The 20544-nt window shown below is 39.7% G+C and overlaps 1 protein-coding gene across 1 annotated transcript in view; it reads left to right on the forward strand.

Moving 5' to 3' along the window:
- The first annotated feature begins 28 nt into the window (after positions 1-28).
- STT3B (STT3 oligosaccharyltransferase complex catalytic subunit B) overlaps positions 29-20544 on the forward strand; it is a 51247-nt gene continuing 30731 nt past the window's right edge. Inside the window, exon 1 of the mRNA XM_015617799.3 lies at positions 29-364. Within this exon, the coding sequence (XP_015473285.1) occupies positions 132-364 (233 nt within the window). The 5' untranslated portion in view covers positions 29-131. The remainder of the gene's footprint in view (positions 365-20544) is intronic.

Consider the following 20544-nt stretch of genomic DNA (forward strand, 5'->3'; position numbering starts at 1 on the left):
GGACTCCGCCCCGCCCCTTGCCGAGCCCCCCGCCCCCTGCCCTTCCTCCCTCCTCTCCTCCCCTCCTCCGCCTCCTCCTCCCCGCACGCGCCGGGCGGAGGGAGAGGCTGCGAGGGAGCCCCGGGTACAACATGGCGGAGCACTCGGCCCCCGACCACAAGCACAGACCCGCCGCCAACTCCGCGGCGCCGCTCCACAGCCGCGCCGGGGCGGGCGGCGGCCTGTCGGGGGGCCTATCGCAGCCGGCGGGCTGGCAGTCTCTGCTCTCCTTCACCATCCTCTTCCTGGCCTGGCTGGCTGGATTCAGCTCCCGGCTCTTCGCCGTCATCCGCTTCGAGAGCATCATCCACGAGTTCGACCCCTGGTCAGTCGCCGCCGCCGCCGGGCGGGACGGGGAGGCGGGAAAGCACCGCGCCGTGAGCCGCGGCGGGGGAGACCCGCGGGTTCCCTCCGCCGTGGCCGCGGGGACGGCGGGAGGGCCCCGCCGCCCGCCCCCTGCTCCGCCACTCCGCGAAGTTGCGCCCCTGCCTGTTCCCCGGAGGGAGCCGGCAGCCGCGGCCGCCCCGGGAGCCGAGGAGGAGGCAAGGAGGGAGAGAGGGAGGCGGTGCGGACGGGACACGCTGTGGCAGGTCGGAGGGAGCGTGAGGGGTCGCCACCGCGGCGCGGGAGAAGAGAAGCGCCGGGAGCGAGCGGCGGTGCCGGGCGCCGGGGTGTCCCCTGCGGCGGAGACCTCGGGAACGGGGCGGCGGCAGTTCCCCCGTATCCCTTGGAGTTGCGGCAGGACTCTCCGAGGGGCATGAGGAAAGTTGTGGTGCTGGCAGGGAATCGGGAGTCGGGCAGGAGTCAGGGGCTGGTAGCGAAACAGTTGTGCCAGGCGTGACCCGCGCCCCGGTGCGGGTCCCGCTGCCGCGGCGCAGGTCCCGTGTGTGCGGTGCGGCTTCCCGAAGTGGTCTTACTAGAGTCCTTGTCGGCCGGGGAAAGAGCAGAGTGAGGAATGTACTGCAGGAAGTAATCTTCATAAAAGTGACTTGAGGGATTACAGCGAAATGGTTGACATTGATTTACTGCCAGGTGTTTCGAAGGTGCGTTTCTGAGCCCAAGGACTTTTGCTGTTTCCCACACATCTTGATTTTTCCAAAAATTGTTTTCCCTCCTGTAGAAGCCGTCTGTTCTTTTTCCCTCTTGGAAGGGACCGAAATCATTTTATGCATGAGATCAAGAAATGCTGCACTCGTTCCTTGCAGCAAGGCGAAGTGAAAGATGACAAGACTTGTGGGGCAGAATTGTTGTAGTGCGAAAACGTGACAATTAATTTTTATACTACTGGTTACTTCATCCCGGGAATCCGTGGGGTTTTTAGAATTTTATGTAGGGTAAGTGGCAGATGACTTTAGAATAGTGAATTGTCGGATTTTAATTTTAGATTTTATGTCTTGGGTCTCACTGTTAATTGCATGAAGTAAAGGAGATGCTTCGTTTTTAAATGCATGCTAGATGTTCTGTGCTAAATTTAATCTGAAATTGTACTTCTCTGCAAAGCATGCAGTCCACTTTGATACTTTCAAAAGCACAACTTCCTCTTTTCTACTTGGCTTTCCCCCCTCAGTTCTTTCCCCCCCTACCCGCAAATGTAATCCATTCACAAATCATGGCTCAGAGTAGTGGATAGAGAACAAGGAATTGCTTTGTTTTTAAATGCTGCGTGAAGTAATAAACCTTTGTGATGTGAAAGCCAAGTATCTCAAAATATCTTCAAAATGTCAAGTAATTGCCCATGATTTAAGTGTTTTTCTGCAAACACAAATGAATGGAAGAAGTGAAAACTTCCAATTAATGAAGTTAAGAATGAGGGGGAGCATAGTTTAAATACATCTACAATGAGACTATGGACCTGAGGTTTTATCCGGTGGAGTAGTTCTCTTCTAACCTAAATTTAAGCATAGAGGCTTTACTTTCTATTATGCAGGAAACTTTTAAGCAACCTACATTTTTGTGCAAATTTAATCTAATTTTTATAATCAAGACTCATTCTTGTTGGATAAACTAAAATTTTACAGTGCTGAGTTGCATGACTTGTTCCTAAACCCTGAAGGACACTAAAATGGTGCTGTGGGAGTTAAGTTCATAGTAATGATCTAGCTATAAAGATAAACTCCTGTTTAAAGCAATGTGTAAATTGATGCAAAGTCATCTTCCTGAGTACACAAACAGAAGGCTTTGCTGCCTGTGCTGCTGGATGTACCCTTGTTAATTAGGGAATAGATGAAGTTGACAAAACTCATTGATTTTAATGCAGGTCTGTGAGAAGCAGTTGAAATGTCAAGAATCATGCCAGTGTCGTGTTGCTGCATGCCAGAAATGGTAGAGGCAAATGCACTTAAGTTAATTAGTAGGAAAGAGAACCTAAAATGGTAGAAACTGAGTGAAAACAAAGGGCTTTCTCTACTGGAGAAGCAAAATTGTTGGAAAGAGTAAAAAATGATGTTGCTCTCTTAAACAGTGTGGAGTAGCTAGGTAGGAATGGTGTTTCATAGTTGCAAGGGTCTTACAAGTCTAAATGTAATATGGGAAAGGAGCTTATGAAAAGACTAGTAGCAGTGCTCTGTTTCTAATTTTTTTTTAGCCACTTCTTTACCAGCTTCTCCAGGTAAACTGGATTTTTTTTTTTTTTTTTTTTCAGGACAGTGGCTGTAGACTTTGCTGTGGAACAGTTTGATATTTTCCTCAATTCTTTAGGCTTTTCCTGTCAAGCTTGCATAGGCTATCTTGCACTGTGTTGTTAAGTCAGTCACCTCTTCACTAGTATTTGTTTTGTGCTCCAGTGAGGAAACTGAAGTGTATCTGATAAAATGAGAAGCATTAGGCAAATTGTTTATTCTTTTACATGGAAAAATGTTGCTGCCTCTAAGGTGTAGAAAGCTTTCCCATTTACTTAGGAATCCAGTTTCCTGGTATGGACGTATAAAACTATCTAGGGTAGGAAGAAAGGCAGAATTGCCTTGGGTTTTCTACATAATAATTGAATCAAATACCACTTTTTTTTTCCTAACATCCTTTTCAAGCTGCCATTCTGTCAGTAAAATTAGACTTTGATTTGGGATAGAAGGGAGATTTACTGCTTTTGTAAAATCAGCCACTGAGACTCACTTGTGTTGGCATTTCTTCCACAAGTGACCCAAATGTAGTACGATAGGCCAAGGCAGTAGAGAGGATGGTGTTACATTTTTGATCTTCATTGAAATACAATGCCTGGTCAAGGTAAAACCAAACTGGTATTTTGAGGTCACCATGCTGGCGCTTAAGAACTTGTGACCTGTACATTATTGCTAGGTTTACTGGTTTGTTTTTTTTCGCACTGACTACCAATTTTGTGCAGTATTTTTGTTTTTTGATTTATTTCTTATGTCGTGTTTACTTTCCCTACTTGAGCTGGTCCAGAGACTTTGTGAAATGTGTGTACTTTTTGGCAGTTTCTAGGTCAGGTGAGCTGAAACATGAAGTCAGGCAGCACTGACATTAAGATGTGTCATTGACAGGCCTCCAGCATTTAATCCCAGGATTTCTTTCTAAGGCAAAGAACTTGAAACATGGATAGTAATGGTACATTGGAATGGACGGATTTCACGTCAGAAATATGGTTCATCTGTTGGCTGCTTGGCAGCTGGGTGGACCAAGAGCTTAATTTTTGGTGATCTATACACACAAGTGCAAAGTGAAAGCTGCACCCGAAAGTACAACAGGTTTAACTCAGTTGTTGAGTGAGAGCATTCTTACTGGCAGATGATGCCTTAAACGCCAACCTGACTGCAGATCCAAGGCAACTAAAATCATGGAGCCCTTGAACAAGGGCTACTTTCTATGCACTGGTTTTCTAAAGTACAGTTCCAGCATGTCCATATGCTATTTCTTTTGGCTGCTTGCATCATATATATATGTGTGTGTGTGTGTGTGTATATGTGTATATATATATATATATGTATAACAAATAATCTGTACATGTGCATATGATACATATAAGATAGATATAGATAGATATATATATCTAGCAAGACTGTTGCATTCTGATACAGCTACCAAGTGAAATTATAACAGCTTTTGGTACATCAGTAGTCTTAAGGGAGTACTGTCAAAATAGTACATTCGTTCTGTTTGTACAGTTCTTACCATTAAGTCACACATGTGAGAGCTGTATCTGAATCATTAATCATATCCTATGACATGAGATCAAACTTCTTTCCCCTGAGAATTTTAACATCCTGCTAAAAGCCAGATTAATACCAGTTACCTTGGTGAAAGCTTTCTTAAGCTGGAATACCAAAGCCCATGTATGTGAGCATGAGACCCTCTCCGTACCAGTAGGCATGTGCAGGATGGTGCAACAGTGCAGGCTTTGTCAGTTCCATTTGCCTACCTTCTCCTGCCTGGAATGTTGTCTTCTACATCCATGCCAACACTTGGTACTGAAGAGCACTACCACAATCTCATATATATTTTTGGCTCTTCCAAACCAGCAGCATTGATCGCTCAAACCACTGACTTTTTATCTGCCATTGGGGGTGACCATTGTTGACTGTACCTTGCTCTGAAGTAACATAATTGTCCCAGTAGCGTATGTACCTTATAGATATTATAGCAATCCACTTTCTCATCACTGATACCATAATCTAGCATTAGTAAAATTTGGTGAATGGGGGTGAAGTGGTGAAAATAAACTTAAGGTCAGTGTCATTGCTTGAGTTGCAGAGACAGGCAGGTTAAAGGAGGTTGAGATTTTTATCTCAGGCACCGTCAAATATTCAGGTTTTGCTACGTTCAAATCATGTTTGCCAGATGGATCCTTGAGCTGTTATAAACTTGTTTCATTAATTAAAACATAATTTAACATCTATAAATATTACATTAAGCCTTCCTTAAAATTCAAAGTGTGACTGAAGTGAACATAAAAAGGGGTATATGGAATTGGTCAATCCCTGGAGGTTGTAGGTTTGTGTTGTAGTTACCTAGTGTGATAGTTGACTTTTGGAGTATTTCTCCTCTGTTGCCCACTGTGCAGTCCTGTTTTTTTTTTTTCTTCTTGCTTGCTATAAAGCAGTCATGGTGAATTCAATGAGGTAAATGGTTAAAATACCATTTTAGTTTCCTGAGCTGAGTTTGCCACCAGTTTTTATATTACAGTTTAGTCTCTTATTTTTGAGGAAGAATATGAACGTCAGGAGGGAATGTAAATATGTGGCTGATGTTGGAGGATAAACTGTGATTGAGTGACAGAGGGAAGGTGCATACAAAAAAAGCCAGAGCACATTAAGACATTGGAGCAATAGGTGATGAAGGAAGAAGTGAGTAAGAGCTTGTTAACTTGGTGTTCATAAGGAGAGGGGGAAAAAATTGTGTAAAGAGGATAATGTCAATAATATCAATTACCAATTCCCACCCAGGTAATTCATCAGGTCACTGCTTCCCTGCTAGTGCCTCTTGCTGGGAAAATAGACAGAAGATTGTGTATTAATTGTGTTCTTGAGACTTGACAGCCAATTTGGTCTCCAAACTGGATCTGTCTTTCTGGAGCCTTTCAACCCATCACACAGTCCTGTTAGGTGGAGTGCATAAATGTGGATCTGTTTAGGAAACATTTCTCATAGACTTTAGGTTTTTTTCCCCAAAACAATTCCTTTTGTTTATAATCTTAGACAACTTCCAGACCTCAGGAAAGAATTTGATTCCAATTCAGTTTAAATATAATCACTTTGAATTAATTTTGAGATGTTGCAAATTTCATGAGATTGATATTAAAAACTTACTACATGTTCTTCATTCACAAGTGTTTTGATTCTGTGAAGTGAGAAGTACTCTATTTCTATTTTATTGAAATATATCTTTTTAAGATTATATTTACTGTTAACATTTGAATGGTTTTTTATAATCTTATGAGACTAATAATTTTAACAGAATTTCAGGTAACTCAAACTTGTTTCTGCTGTTTTATTATAATAGGAAAAGTATTCTAGCATAGAGTCCAGATCTGAATCAATGGGGCCTGTGTGCTCATGAAAGGAAAGGTTAGAGATTTTTATGTGAGAATAGTCTTCCAGGCTTTACCACCACACTACCACCTACCCTTTAATGAGGAGGATCTAAATCAGGCATCTTTTTTGATCACTTCTATTGCAGTATGACATGGGTTGAGAAACTCTGTTAGCACAGATTAGTCTGGCTTTTGGGGTTTCTCAATTGTAAGGTATTGTTGAGCTACGTGGAGGGAGCTGTTTTGAAGGCAAGTAAATTTTTCTGTAAGGTTGGTACGGTGGTAAGTCAAGATGATGTTCGCTTGACTACTAGACTTCTCTACTGCTTGTGAAATTGCAAAAATAGGTAAATATTAGAAATGTAATGGAAGAAGGATAATTTGGAAAAAGAACTTTGGACAGAGTTGAAGGCAGAAACTGCTTTGTGAATGGGGAGACCTCAGGCTAGATTTGTTCAGTTGGAGTGATGCAGCTGAAAAGCAGTTCACTGTGTTGCCTCATAAAGTAGCAGTCATGCAAGAATCAAATCCCTGCTCTGTATCTACTGTTGTCTTCTACCATCTTTACTGAGCACATAGTGCTTCTTTTCTCACTTAGACTACTTGTAATTGTGGTGAACACCTCATCAGATTTCATGTGGGTGCAGTAATGGGGTTATGCATGATAGGTAGGAAAAGCAGTGTTCATAAACACATGCAGAGTATGGTTGAGTACAGAGGCTCCCTACAGACTTCTTTTGGAAAACATACGAGGTGAGATAGAATGCTTGCAAAGTGTTGACCCTTTTATTGATTTATGGATAGCAGAATGAAACGTGAAAAGGAAAACATATCCAAATGTTTTATGTAGGCTGGGTCAACTGAACCATCAAGTTTAGCTTTTAATGCCATGATTTTTTTTTTTTTTAATGGTCTTCAGCAAACACTCACAAACACTTGACTAACTAGAGCAAATGCTACTATTAAAATCCTTGAATGGACATTTTTTTTTTGGCAGATATCCTATTATTTGAACAGCTTAATATGTTCAGTTTTTAAAACAGAAATTTGATTTGATTACATAGAGTTAGAGTGGTTTATAAAGGTTAGCTTTTGCTTCCTATCATAACTCTCTCTAATAGTCTTTAGTTTTGGCAGCCTGTAATCCTAATACTTATGTTTTTGAATCTGTCTTGTGTTGAACTGGTGGGGGGAGGGGAGAATAAAAATTTTGGCCAGTATAGTTAGTAAGACAATTCAAAATCCTGTAGGAACTAATAGGTTTTAAATGGATTGAGGGTACATTAAGTTTAGGGAGGTGTCTTTGCTGTTCCACAAGAATTCCTCTAATTTAGTCAGGTTATTTTTCATTTAATGTCTAACTATGCATATGTTGCAGAGTTTCCTCCTGAATTTTTGAAAATTCCATTATTGCTGCAAGCCCTTTGAGGTACATTTGTACTGACACTTAAGGCTACTCCTGAGGGCTTCTTTCTACTTAGAGCCATTAGAGCTCCTGCTTTTGGGCTGTGTGAGGCCTGCACCCTGTAGCAGGATGTGTGATGTTTTATTATTGTTTTCATTATTTTATGGTTATTATTATTATTTTTATTATTATTAACTCGTTTAGCAAAACTTCTGGCAAAACATCAGTCTTGCACACTTGAAAACAAAGTGAACCTAGGACACATATTGCTATTGCCTTTTTGTAATATGTCCAGCACATAGACTTCATTTCCAGCCTCATGACTAAACAAAGTTTGTGGTCTTCATCTAAGCTATTGCTGGGAATCAAACTGAGGTGTTTTAATGTGGACAGCTGCTAGGTCTGGGCTGGAGAGGTACCATGAAATTGACCCTAATGCTGCACCACACCTTACATAAGTTGAAGCAGCCTGGGGAATGAATTTAAGGATATATATACGAACAAAATAGATCAGCTTCTGTATTTCCCAACTTACTGCTGCTTTCCCAGGGTAAAAGCTCCTTTGGCATTTTAGAGAATTAAATAGTTGCTATACTTCAAAAGTTCTTGCTATTATGTGAAGCAATATTCCTGCACTTTAGAAAAAGAAATGGTCTGTTTTAAACAAGGAATAACTGAGTATTTGTACATGAGCGCTTTAAGAGCAGGAAATGGTATTTAAATGTCTGTCTGCTATGGGGGACCCAAGTCCAGTATCAAATGTTACTTTTTCAGAGCCCATCTAACATAAATAACTAAATGATAATTTCTTCCGGGTGTTACAATGCTTATCATATCATTTTCTGTGGCAGTCAATTTATATGGGTTATGTTAGTTCGTTAGGTAAAAGAGCATGTTCAAGTTCTCTTCAGACGATAATCCATGAGGAATTGCAAAACACCTTTTCAAAACTTCCCTCACTTAAACAAGTTCCTTGGGAAACTACATTGCAATGGAGGATGCGAGTTTGGCTTGATTATTGATTTTTGGTGGTGTTCTTAGTGAGATAACTGTTTTCCTCTACTGTTTTGCACAGTATTATTTACATTTATTTTAAATAGTTGCTCACTGTATGGATAGGCACTCTGTATCCTTTTGATTTAATATGGATTTTGAAGAAGGAAGAAATAAAATGTAATTATGTAATTTTAAACTGTTCTAGCACGCGACTGGAAAACCTACGTTTTTTGAGTTCTTGGCTTTATTTTTTCAGTCTCTGTATTCTTTTTGCAATTATTATGCTATAAATGATAGCAAACATCTTTAAATTCAATAAGTGGGTTTTTATTTATTTTTATTCCTATCCTCACAATAGATTGGTATGTTAGGAAAATCTAGGCATGGGAAGTACCTCTTTGAGGATGCAGCTGATTGAGAGGAACACATTTAATAGAATGTGTGTGCTATAGTCAGAGGATTTGAAAGTAAGAGTGATGCAGAAGCAAAACATAACAAAACAAGCCTTCCTGTCCTGAGTACTTTTCTGTGTTTATCCACCTTTACATACATACATACACACACACACGTATATGTATATATATATAGAGAGAGAGAGAGAGAGTGTCTATTGCATACGTTGAATGTGATAACTGCTTATTCTAAATTCAGCCCAGACAGCATTTGGAAATTCAGTTAAATAACTTAGAATTTCATTAATATTTCTTAAATATTTCTCTTGAAAAAGGCAATTTCATCTTCATGGTTGAAATATTTGATCATTTGGGTATTAAAGGTCTTTAAAACATTTTTAATTCTTTCTCTGGTAATAGATAAAATGCCTTGAAGTTGCAATTCTTCTAATTTTGAAAGTCAGCAAAACAAAATTGGAGCCTTGGCATTGTATTGATGATAAGAATGATAGTAAATGGATGTCTCTTTGACTCACTATTGTAGAATGAAAGTCATGAAAGCCAATGCAGTGTTTGAGTTTTCCAAGGAGCTGTGTAATGCTACTGTGTTTTGACTGTTTTATCTTACTCAGGTGACTAGAATGATTCATCTGTTGTCAGATGTCTGAAGGAACATTTGAAAAGCTACTGCATATGTCTCACAATTAATTTTACTCTGTAACAGTTTTAATCTTTCATTTGCCAAATAGAAAATGGATCTTGACACTGGAGACACTGGCTTAAACATTAGGAGCAGTATCTTAATTTGTGATATTTCAGGTCAGCTAGTAAAGACAACTGTAATTATTCTCCTGTGTAATTCTCCTATGGCTAAATGGGAGCCAAGGAATTTTTAGTGTTTTGATTTTGTATTCTACCTTTACTTCACCAGCATTAAACCCACCCTCCCACAGTAAAGCCCAGTTTTTGCTATGCTATGCTATATATTTGGATTATATGTTTTGTCTGAAATATGTCTTGCTTGTAATTGTTCCATCACTGAATTTTCTTTTCTGGCTTTTGCTTTTGTAAGTCAACTTCAGGATTTTTTTTTCTTTATGCTTCCATTGCACTCTGGTTTCTACAAAACATTCTTAGCTATGCACATCATGGTTTTGCTTTGTGAGAGTGTGTTCCACACGGTGCCATCTGCTGTCTTCTTTCAGGGCTACCTTCAAGAAGAAAAAGCCACAGAATAGCACATTTATGGAGAGAGAGTTGAGAGGGCATATGGTCTGGTAGGGATTGAAGCATGAAAGGTCCTGGAACAGACCAGCTTAATTCATGTTTGGAGAGCAAGGAGAGAGAAGATTTAGGATTTTGTGACCTAAGAACTGTCCCTTGAGAACTTACACCAGGTCCTTTCCAGCAGCTCTCACATTCCCCTGCAGTACATGACTTTTCAACCTCATCTGAATTGAAACTGAAGCTCTTGCTTTAGCATCCTCCTTTCCCCGTTTTCATGGGCAGCCACACATTCATTTTTTGTCACAGTGGGGCAGCTGCGAAAGGATGCACTTTGTTTTAATAAAATAGCTTTAGAAATGAAACTCATCCTTTTACTGTTCTAAGACAGAGGGAGTGTAGCTACCAAACCGTGTATATCAGTGTAGCTGGCTGGTCAGAGAGGTGGTTTGCTTTTGAAAGGACATAGGATAGAGGAGGCAGTAGTGGGTTGTAGTCTCTGAATATTTCTGTAATAACATTTGTGACAGCTTCAAAGCATATGTGTGTAACAGCAAGCCTAGCTCATGGTAACAGTGTTCCCCCACCTTCACATATTAAGTTCATTACTAAGCATTCATGGGATTTTACTAAAATGACAGAGGAGCACAGTGAAATAGCTCAATATGTTACAGTAGAGTAAGACTGAGCAATACTAGAAGTTTTGTCATGTAATGAGAAAATAAATATGTAACTTAAATTTCACATTGTACATGGCAGGAATTTAATATTAATTATATATACTGTCTTAAATGCTGAGTACTACAGTCATCACAGTACACTTAATCTTTAGCATTTCTATAGGCATACCTAAAAAGCAAATAACATTTTGTTATTGTGCTTGTATTTCCTGTACACAGTCTTTAAAGAAACACTGGTAACCATTAAGTACAATTCTTAACAGGTTACATTAAATTCAGTGGAAAGTTAGGGTTTCTTTTTAATTTAGACTTACTTGAAACAGTATGAAAAATATAAAATAGAAGTAGTTGATAACTCATTTTAAATTCTGCTTGCCATGCTTATTTGAGACTAAATCAGACACTGAAACATCTGAATGCAAAATACGGTGAGAAAGATAAACTCAACTCTATGTATTATGAGGAAGGATGAAGGCCACTTTCAGTTTTCAGCTACTTTCCTGGTCTTTTGTTTATTTTATTGGTGACATCCTATTCCCACATTAATTTGCTCCAGTGTGAGAATATACAGTCACCTTCCAGCAAACAGCTGGAATTTTCACCATTAGCTAGGGGCCATCATCCCTTCTTTTGGGACTGTATTAATAGAGCACGTGGATACTTTTAATCTGCTTCAGAATAAAATCAATTAAAATTGTTTAGGTCATAGAATCATTTAGGTTGAAAAAGACCTCTTAGAGCAATGGGTCCAACCATTAACCCAGCACTAGCATGTCCTACCTTTTTGAAACACTTCAAGGGTTGGTGAGTCAACTACTTCCTGAGCAGTCTGTTCCAATGCTTAACAACCCTTTCAGTGAAGAAGTTTTTCCAAATACCTAATCTAAATCTCCTTTGGTGCATCTTGACATTTCTTCTTGTCATCTTACTTGTTAACTGGGAGAAGAGGCTGACCCCCACCTGGCTACAACCTCTTTTCAGGTTGTTGCAGAGAGTGAAACTTCCTTTTTTTCTCCAGGCTGAACAAACCCAGCTCTTCCACCTGCTCCTCATAGGACTTGTGCTCCAGGCCCTTCACCAGCTTCACTGCCCTTCTCTGGCCTTGCTCCAGCACCTCAATGTTCTTCTTTTGTCCCAAAACTGAACACAGGATTTGACGTCTGGCCTCACCAGTGCTGAGCCCAAGGGGACAATCCCTGCCCTGAGTCCTGCTGGCTGCACTATTTCTGATACAAGCCAGATGCCATTGGCCTTCTTGGCCACCTGGGCACACACTGGCTCATGTTAAGCCGCTGTTGAACCAGGTCCTTTTTCACCATTCAGCATTCCAGACACTCTTCACTAAGCCTGCAGTGTCCAGTGGGGTTGTTGTGACCCAAGTGCAGGACCCAGCACTTCACCTTGTTGAACCTCTTATAACTAGCCTTGGCTCAGCACTCCAGCCTGTCCAGATCCCTCTTCAGAGCCTTCCTGCCATGCAGCAGATCAACACTCACACCCAACATCTGCAAACCGACTGATGGTGCACTCGATTCCCTATCCACATAATGGATAAAGAAATTAAACTGGCCTGACCCCAAAACTCATCCCTGGGGAACACCACTTGTGACCAGCTGCCAACTGGATGCAACTCTGTTCACCACCACTCTTTGGGCTTGGCCATCCAGACAGTTGTTTTCCCAGCAGAGTGTGTACCTATCCAAGTCACAAGCAGCCAATTTCTCCAGAATGCTATGGGAATGATGTTAAAGGCTGCAGGAAAGTCTACATGAACAATATCCACAGTCTTTCCGTCATCCACTAAGTGGGTCACCTTGTCATAGAAGGATCAAGGTTGATCAAGAGGTATCTGCCCCTTGTAAACCCATCCTGGGTTTACAGGCCTGATGCCCTGGTTGTCCTGTATGTGCTGTGTGATTGTGCTCAAGATGATCTGTTCCATAACCTTCTGTGGCACCAAGATGGGGTTGACAGGCCAGGAGTTTCCTGGATCCTGCTTCATACCCTTCTTGTAGGTGGACATCACATTTGCTGGATTCAGTCTACTGTCTCTCTCTGGTTAGTGAAGACTCCTGGGAAATGATTGAAAATGGCTTGGTGAACACTTCTGCCTGCTCTCTCAGTACCTTTGGGTGGACCCCATGCAGCTTCATGTGTGTTTGAATGGTGCAGTAGGTTTTTGACCATTTCCCCTTGGAATATGGGGGCTTCATTCTGCTTGTCATCCCAGTCTTCCAGCTCAGGGAGCTGGGTACTCAAATAACAGCTGCTCTTACTGTAAATGACAGAGGCAAAGAAGCACTAGAAGAAGCACTAGAAGCACTTTATCCTTTGTCACGGTTTCCTTCCACATCCAGCAAAGCATGGAGGTTCTCCTTAGCCCTCCCTTTGTTGCTGATTCATTTATAGAAGCATTTTTTGTTGTCTTTTATGGCATCTTTAGAGTGGTTTGCTTTAGCTGTGATTCAAGCTTATTTGTCCGATTTGTGGACAGAAGCGGATTAGGAACGCTTCTGTTCTTCTTTTAGCTATCAAAGGTTAGTTGAAGGATAACTGCCGCAGTTAAATTTGCATGTGTAATTTAGTACAAGGCATCCTAGAGTTGGGAATACATTTTTTTACTCTTTTGCCTTTGTGCTTAAGGCATTATTCATGCATTTTTCTTGTCAGCTTTATTTGTTTAGGGCATAATTATATCTGTCTCTTGGTTCCTGAAAACCCTGTGTGTATTGCTTGGTTTGTTCTGCAGGTAGTTCTATCTATATACATACATACCCACAGGTGAAAATTGTCTGATCGGTTCTACAGTCCTTGGGAATGCAATGTTTGCATCAATGTTCAATAACCTGTAATGCCAGGTTACTGAGGAGTTAAGCAGAATTTGAGCAGACATATTTAAGTTAAATAAAATTAGGTCTTTAACATGGTGTTAATCACAGGACAGAAATTCTTCAAGTTAGACCATGTCTGTTCTGCTTTGATGATGTTTTGTATTATCCACTCTGAAACAATTTTTATTTTCTCAGCAGTTATTGTATTAAAAAGTCAGTAAGTTGATATGGCAACAGATGGGAGTTCAACAGGTGCACTATGAGAGATCCAGATTCTTGGACTAAACATGATCTACCTACAGAGAGACCAATGAAAAGCAAGTATAGTCAGAGAATTCAGACAAGGGAGACCAACCTAGATGCAGGAGGAAGAATAGCAGATGCATTAAGAAATGTACTAAAGAGCAAATATGTAAGGATTTTTGGACGAAAAGCTACCTTATTTTAACTTGCTAAACTGACTTAGATGTGCAGCCACAACACTGTAGATACTTTTAATTTGTGTTAGCTAAAGAACCTTATGTTGCCATTTGTTGACATTTGTACAGGGTGGTTTGATATCTAAGGTCTTATTCTGGCTGGATTTATCCTTTGTCATGTTACGAAGAAGTTCAAGTAACAGACTCTTGACTGTCAAGCGTTGTACAAAATAATTTCTGCTAAAGCTCTTTTATGGTGCTGTAACTGTTTAAATGTTCTGCCAGAAATAAGATTGTCACTGCTTAAATATCATCTGTGATGTGAGGGATCTGGAGCCTTTCTAAGGGTCCTGTTTACTTTTTACCATGACTTGTATTTTACAGGGTAGAAGCAGTCTGCCAGGCCATCTTGCATCCAGACAGATTTCTTAAATTTCACTTAATGGGAAGTGAAGTTGATTCAAATGCAATTTGGGTGTAGCTGGTACTTTCTGGACTGCCGTGGTGTTGTAGCATATAGGTGATGTTACTATGTAATAGAGATGAAGGCTGTGCCACATACTTCTAAGTAGTTAAAATAGAATTAAAGTACCTGCAATGAATAGTAAATTTCTTTTTGTTGTATTCCGTATTTCAGACTGTTACAAAAGTTAGTATTCACTTCTGTGCACATATTAGATCTTGCTGCAAGATAACAGGTATTTTTGGGATCAGTTCAATAGGAGTCCACTGTAGTTACTTAGGTGTTACTGGTTGCTTTTCTGCACTAGGAGACAGTGACTTAGAAGCTAGCTGTCCTCTATTCCCTTTTACTTTTTATGAAGCAGTCATGTTTATCTCACTGATTTTTAGTACCTTTTTTTCACAGAATGGATATTTTGCTCTTAAAATATATTGTTCAGCTAATAGCATTTTAATTCCTTCCTGCTAAGCAGATCCTCATGTATCAGCCTTTAACTTAGAAGACCTTGTAGTTCAGCTGTCTCCATCATGTTTAAAACAAGTACAACACAAATCTGATCTGGAAAAACACCCTTTTGAACATATTCTTAAATTTGGTGCAAAGCCTTCAGAGTTGCAGGATACAAGGCTTATTGTGCCACAGAGTAGACCAAGATTACTCAGAAACAAACAAACATAGCACTATAGGGTTTTTTGAGTTTATAGCAGTTAATACTGTATTGAAGAGAGAATTGATGCCTCTTAAGAAGCTGATGCTGTCAAAAGGTACAGAACCAACATTGTAATCAATTTGGATGCCAGTTGTAGTGTGGGGTGTCTAGGGTAAAGTGCATGTCCATGAAAAGGAAAACAAGTATTCAGTTTTTGCATGTAAAATTTTCAAATGATTGTTTCCATCTTGTCTTTAAAACTGCTTGGGAATTTTGACTGTCCCAAGAAAAACATCATCATCACTTTCTTCTTAGGTCTAAAATGTTGTTACATGTTATGAATGGCAGAATTCACTGGCCAAAGTGCCTTTTAATATTGATGAAACCAGTGCTTTTCATAATAATTTGCCTTGAGACATGGAATAGTTCAAAAGCAAGACCGAAAAAGTAATAAAAAACCTAATAGGCATCAGGGGAAGTGTCTGAAGTTGTAGACAGATATACGCCCACTACAGTGGTGATGGGAAGCATATCGTGGTTTCAGATGGTGGTATATTGTGTGAAAAATACAAATTGTGATCATGGAGTGCTCTCAAAAGCTCACAGTTTCTTAGCAAAAATACTGAAGGTGCCCTGGGTTCTCTGAAGAAGCTGAGTGACTGTATGCTTCTTGTAGAATTTTATATCATTAAGCTACTGGCAGCGTGCAGTTCCTGATTTTAGCACTTGCTAAGCGTAACATCTTATTGCAGGCAGGGAAAATACCATGCCAAGTAGTGGCAGTAGGAAGGCTGTAATCCTTCTTTAACACATTGGGGACATTCTGATATTCTTAATGGTAATTCTTAATGGTTATTCTATAAACATTCTGATATTCTTCAGGATTTCCATTGAGCTTAGTTGAATGTTGGGCCTGAAAAAATGGGTGCCTGCTGATTTTGTCATCCACCTTTTTTTTCTGCTTTGGCTTTCTCCTGGTTTGCCTTCAGGGATTATTCTAAAGATACGACAAAAAGGAGAAGTTTTGTTTCTCAGCTGGATTCCGGGAACAGAAATTTCTTCCTCCTTTGACCCAAAATTTCCATCGTTTTTGAAGTTAGGTGGTCTCATCACTGCAAAACTCCTGCCATTTTGTTACATCATCATTTTTACTTATGTTAGTATAACAAGAGAGCCTTTGCCAAATTTTTCTGTGTGGGTGGGTTTGTCCAGAGTTATGAAATCTGAAATCAGGAGCAGGTCCATGACCAACTTTGAACATGAAGAAACTCAGAACAGCAGTACTGCTGCCAATTATTTTGTCAAAGGCTTGTGATTGACAGTCAGCTTGAAGGATATGCATTTTTCTTTTCAAATGGCCCTACTTTCATCAAAACCCCTACAGATCATTTGAGCCTCTCTAAATGTAGGGCAGTCTGGGGAGCCATCACAAATACTTGATATTATCCCAGAATGCAAAGAGTAATTATATATTCAGATATTTTGATATAAAAATGTAAAGACTAAACAATCAAAAATTGCATATTTAACCCCCTACACCCCTCAGACCTAGGATGATATTAAACTCTGCATCAGATAAAGCTTTTATTTTTTCTTTCTGCTGGACTTGTGTTAATAATCATCTTTCAATCAAGTTTAGCAAGAACTGTGCAAACCTGTTCTGTGTTGCTTGTGAAAGATGGGGTAGAGTTCATGTGCTCATGATACCCTGGGTGGTTGTCTGAGGTACAGAAACTTGAGTGTGCAAAGTGGTAACAGCTTCTACATAAAACCATGGTAGGTGTGTATCCAGAGAAATTCCAGAAAAAAAAAAAGATTTGTGGTTGCATAAGGACTTAAAATATATATAAATGTGCTAATTAGGGATAAATCATATAGTGTATGTATTAGACTTAGGACCTTATAAAACCATTCCACTGACATGAATGCAAGTTAAAAAGAAAGGAATGTGAGATTTTTTCTGAAATAAAATTGCCTGGTTGTTCTTCCATTTTGCAGTTATGTCAGTTTTAGCTCAGGTAAACAGAGGACCATTGTCTATTTATTGCATGAGTTCTTACACATGAGAGGTAGAGCTTGGTGTATGTTTTCACCAGTCTTACAATGAAGTCTTAACACCTTAGGTTTGGGTTGTGGGCACTAGGAAAGGTTCTTTATGTGTCATAAGTACTTTTGCCTGTAGGTGTAGCTGCTCCAAAATTCTAATCTTGATTATTTGAAAATGGGTTAAATGTCCATACATACTTACCAAGGTTATAAATGCAACAGAAGTAAAAATTTTCCTGGTGAGAAAGATTTCCTTAGTGCCTTGAATTCATTATGTGATTGATGGGTGCTACACTTCCATTTTAAAAACTTTTGTTTAAAACCTTTGTTCTTGTTTAAAGAACTCATTGTGTTAATTGCTCATTTGCAGATACAGAGCTCAGAATGAGACTTGCAGGATGTTCTGCTTGTAGTATAGTCTGTGGGCAAGCAGGTGTTTTAAAATTTAATTTGGAATACTGTATATGTGTTTTTTGTTTCAATGGAAGTTACTGAAGTTTCTCATTAGATTTTCTATAAAGTGTTGCTGAATATATTCTTCCTTTGGATGCAAAGAATATGTTGGATATGGAGTCAATCTGCAGCTATCTTTTTCAAGAATCTAGACTTGCCATCTCTAATTAGATTCTGTATGGCCGAATTGATTCTGTAATCTACATTTGCATTAAAAACTGACTCCTAGAATTACTCAGATAGCTTGTAATGTTCACAGTTTGTATCTTGTCGTTTTTCTGAATTTGCAGATGTGAAAATTTTGTGCATCTGCAGCTGAAGACTTTTAGAGCACAGAAGCCTTTATAATTGAAGGCTTAGAAAATTTTCAACAGATTCTGCTTGTAAGGAGATTACATATTCTCAGATGGCTGTAAAATGCTGGATAAAAAGTCTAGATGATGGGGCAATAATAGCATGAAATTGACTGGGATTTAGGCAGTCACCATTCCAACAAGAAGCAGCACACTGATCTTGTACTCTCTTGGAATGGAAGGGTCAAATGAGTTCCATTGCTGTCAGTGTAATTTGCCTTAAGTGTTGTTAAGATCTGGATGAAGTAACTGCACTGCTGTATGTGTGCTGTTCTTTTCTATATGTTCTTATTTCTCAGTAGGCTGAATTTTATTTTAATACTCACCTTAAATAGTACTTTGTCAAGGAAATACTAAACCTAGGAACGTCAAAGATGTCTCCTTATAAATATAGCAGTAATTGTTGCTGTGAAGTGCTGGAGAATTCTGTGGCTCCTGGATAGAGAGTGATTGCTGTGACTAGCATTAAGTAATCATCCTACAGTATTGCCTTGTGTCATCAAAAAGGCAGTTCATAGCAAGGAGTAAAAATCAAACCTAAGCATGAACAGATAGTTAAGATTATGTATTAACAGTGCATAATATGTAAGTGAAAACTTCACAGGCTTTGCTTTGCAAGTTGCCTGGTTAAGCTTTCTAAATTAGTGTTGCTACTAAAAAAAAAGATTGTGCCTCTGTTTCAGTTATTTTGCTGTTGGCACTTGTAGTCTGTATGTTAAAATATATGAAATGAGAACAGTATTTCTATTAACTTATCTCCAGTTGTCTGCTGAACCAGCTGTAATGTAGGTATCTCCAACAGTGCCACAAAATTAATGGCACCATACACAAGAGCACTTAGGTGATCATTAGAGCATTCCCCCCAAAGATTCAAACTACAATACCAGCCTACTTTGGTGGTAGGGACTTTGAGTTCTGAAATGTACAAAGACTTAGGATTGCTTATTCCTTTAAAGCTTAGCTTGGAGGACGAGATAGTTCAGAGTACAGATATGACAGAAAGAGGCAAGGAGAACAGCAGAGCATCACTTTTCCTCCTGTAACATCAACTAAAATAAGTCAATGCTTCCTGGTGTTAGGCCCTTAGCTGGATGTTAGCATGTGTGTATCTTCTTCACAGCATGGACTGAGAACTTGAATATTTAACTCAGTTTTTCTAGCTATGTATTTAATTAACGTGTGCGTCACATAATTTTGTTCTTTATTCTTCTTAGTTCTGTTTCAAATCGACTTGCCTCAAGGGGGTGAGGGAGGATGAGATGGAATGTTGGGAAATGGATAATCTATTTCCATACCTCAAGATCAGATGGATGTGAGGGTTGAGGGTGGCAGAAAAGGGATCCTGTCCTTTGCTCTGGTTTGTGCTGCATGCTGTTTAGTCAGTGTGACCAGCAGTGTACTTCAGTTCCAGTGTTTCCTTGGGTAAGATGGAGTAGGTCAGAAGGAGGGCTGGATAAAAACCCTGAATGTCACCTCTTCTTGCTGCTGCTGCAAATGGAGGAACTGGGGCAGGCAGTGACCCCCAAACCAGACATGCAACCCTTACCCAGCACTGGCTGTTCTTGCCTCCATTCTGATTCCTCCCTCAGCTGCAGCCGCTGAATATCCCAGATGCAGGTGTAGGCAAAGGTGGCAGTTTTTTCTAATATTTTCCAGGGCTGTTTTGCAGCCCTGTGAAACCTGTACATAGCTGCAGGTACTGTGATAGCATTGCAGTAGGAATAATACAATACCACCGTGCTGCATTTCAAGCACAGTTTGAGAAGTACCAAGATAGTAAAAAGGTGTGACTGGTTTCTGATGCTTGCTGTTTGTTAGCAGCGCTTTCCATTCTAGCTTAAAGGGAAACATTTTCACAAGGTTCAGGCTTGTCCCTAAAGGTGAAAAGTGCTGTGAAGGGCTAAGTGATATCAGAGCATAATACTGGCATTATCATATGATAGCCAAATTACACTTTTGTCTGGTGCCCATTGCTGCCAGTTTGTCCATGCCTGAAGCTGGCTTTGATACGCAGTATCACAGCAACCTTTTCCTGATGTGTGCGTATGTTTATGCTGACATTTTAACTTATTTTTGTTTGCAGATAATGTAGTGGGAGGTGAGATGGGCACTTTTTTTAAGTCAAAAGTGAGGTGCCAAATTAAGCTTCTAATTTTTTTTTGTTGTTTTTGTGTCTAGAAGGTTGTTTCTTTTTCTCACAGGTGTTTTCTCAGTGAAAAACAAATGTACCTATAGTATTACCAGTGATTTCTGCTGTAAAGACATGCCCAACTGTCACTGCATGTTTTCATTTGTGGCAAAAAAAAATCACTTTTTGAAAGAAGGGCTAATATATTTGTGTCTGTCTAAGAGTATATTAGGAGGGAAGATTAAATTCTTACCTCTGAAGTGGTAGAAGTAAAAAGCTGTTACATTGCATTTCAATTTTGAGTGGTAATTCATTCTTATTAAAGACTTAATGGGATGCTGCCAAAGCTCAAGACAATTGTTCACATCCTTCTGAAGTCAGTTATGAAGCTTTGCGATTTGGAAACATGAGGAGAATGTCAATATGTATTCTTCTTGCCTATTTCATTTGTTTAACTAATCTTTTGATGCTGTAAAAGTAAAC

The sequence above is a fragment of the Parus major genome, chromosome 2 (assembly GCF_001522545.3).
Source record: "Parus major isolate Abel chromosome 2, Parus_major1.1, whole genome shotgun sequence".
Classification (NCBI taxonomy): domain Eukaryota; kingdom Metazoa; phylum Chordata; class Aves; order Passeriformes; family Paridae; genus Parus; species Parus major.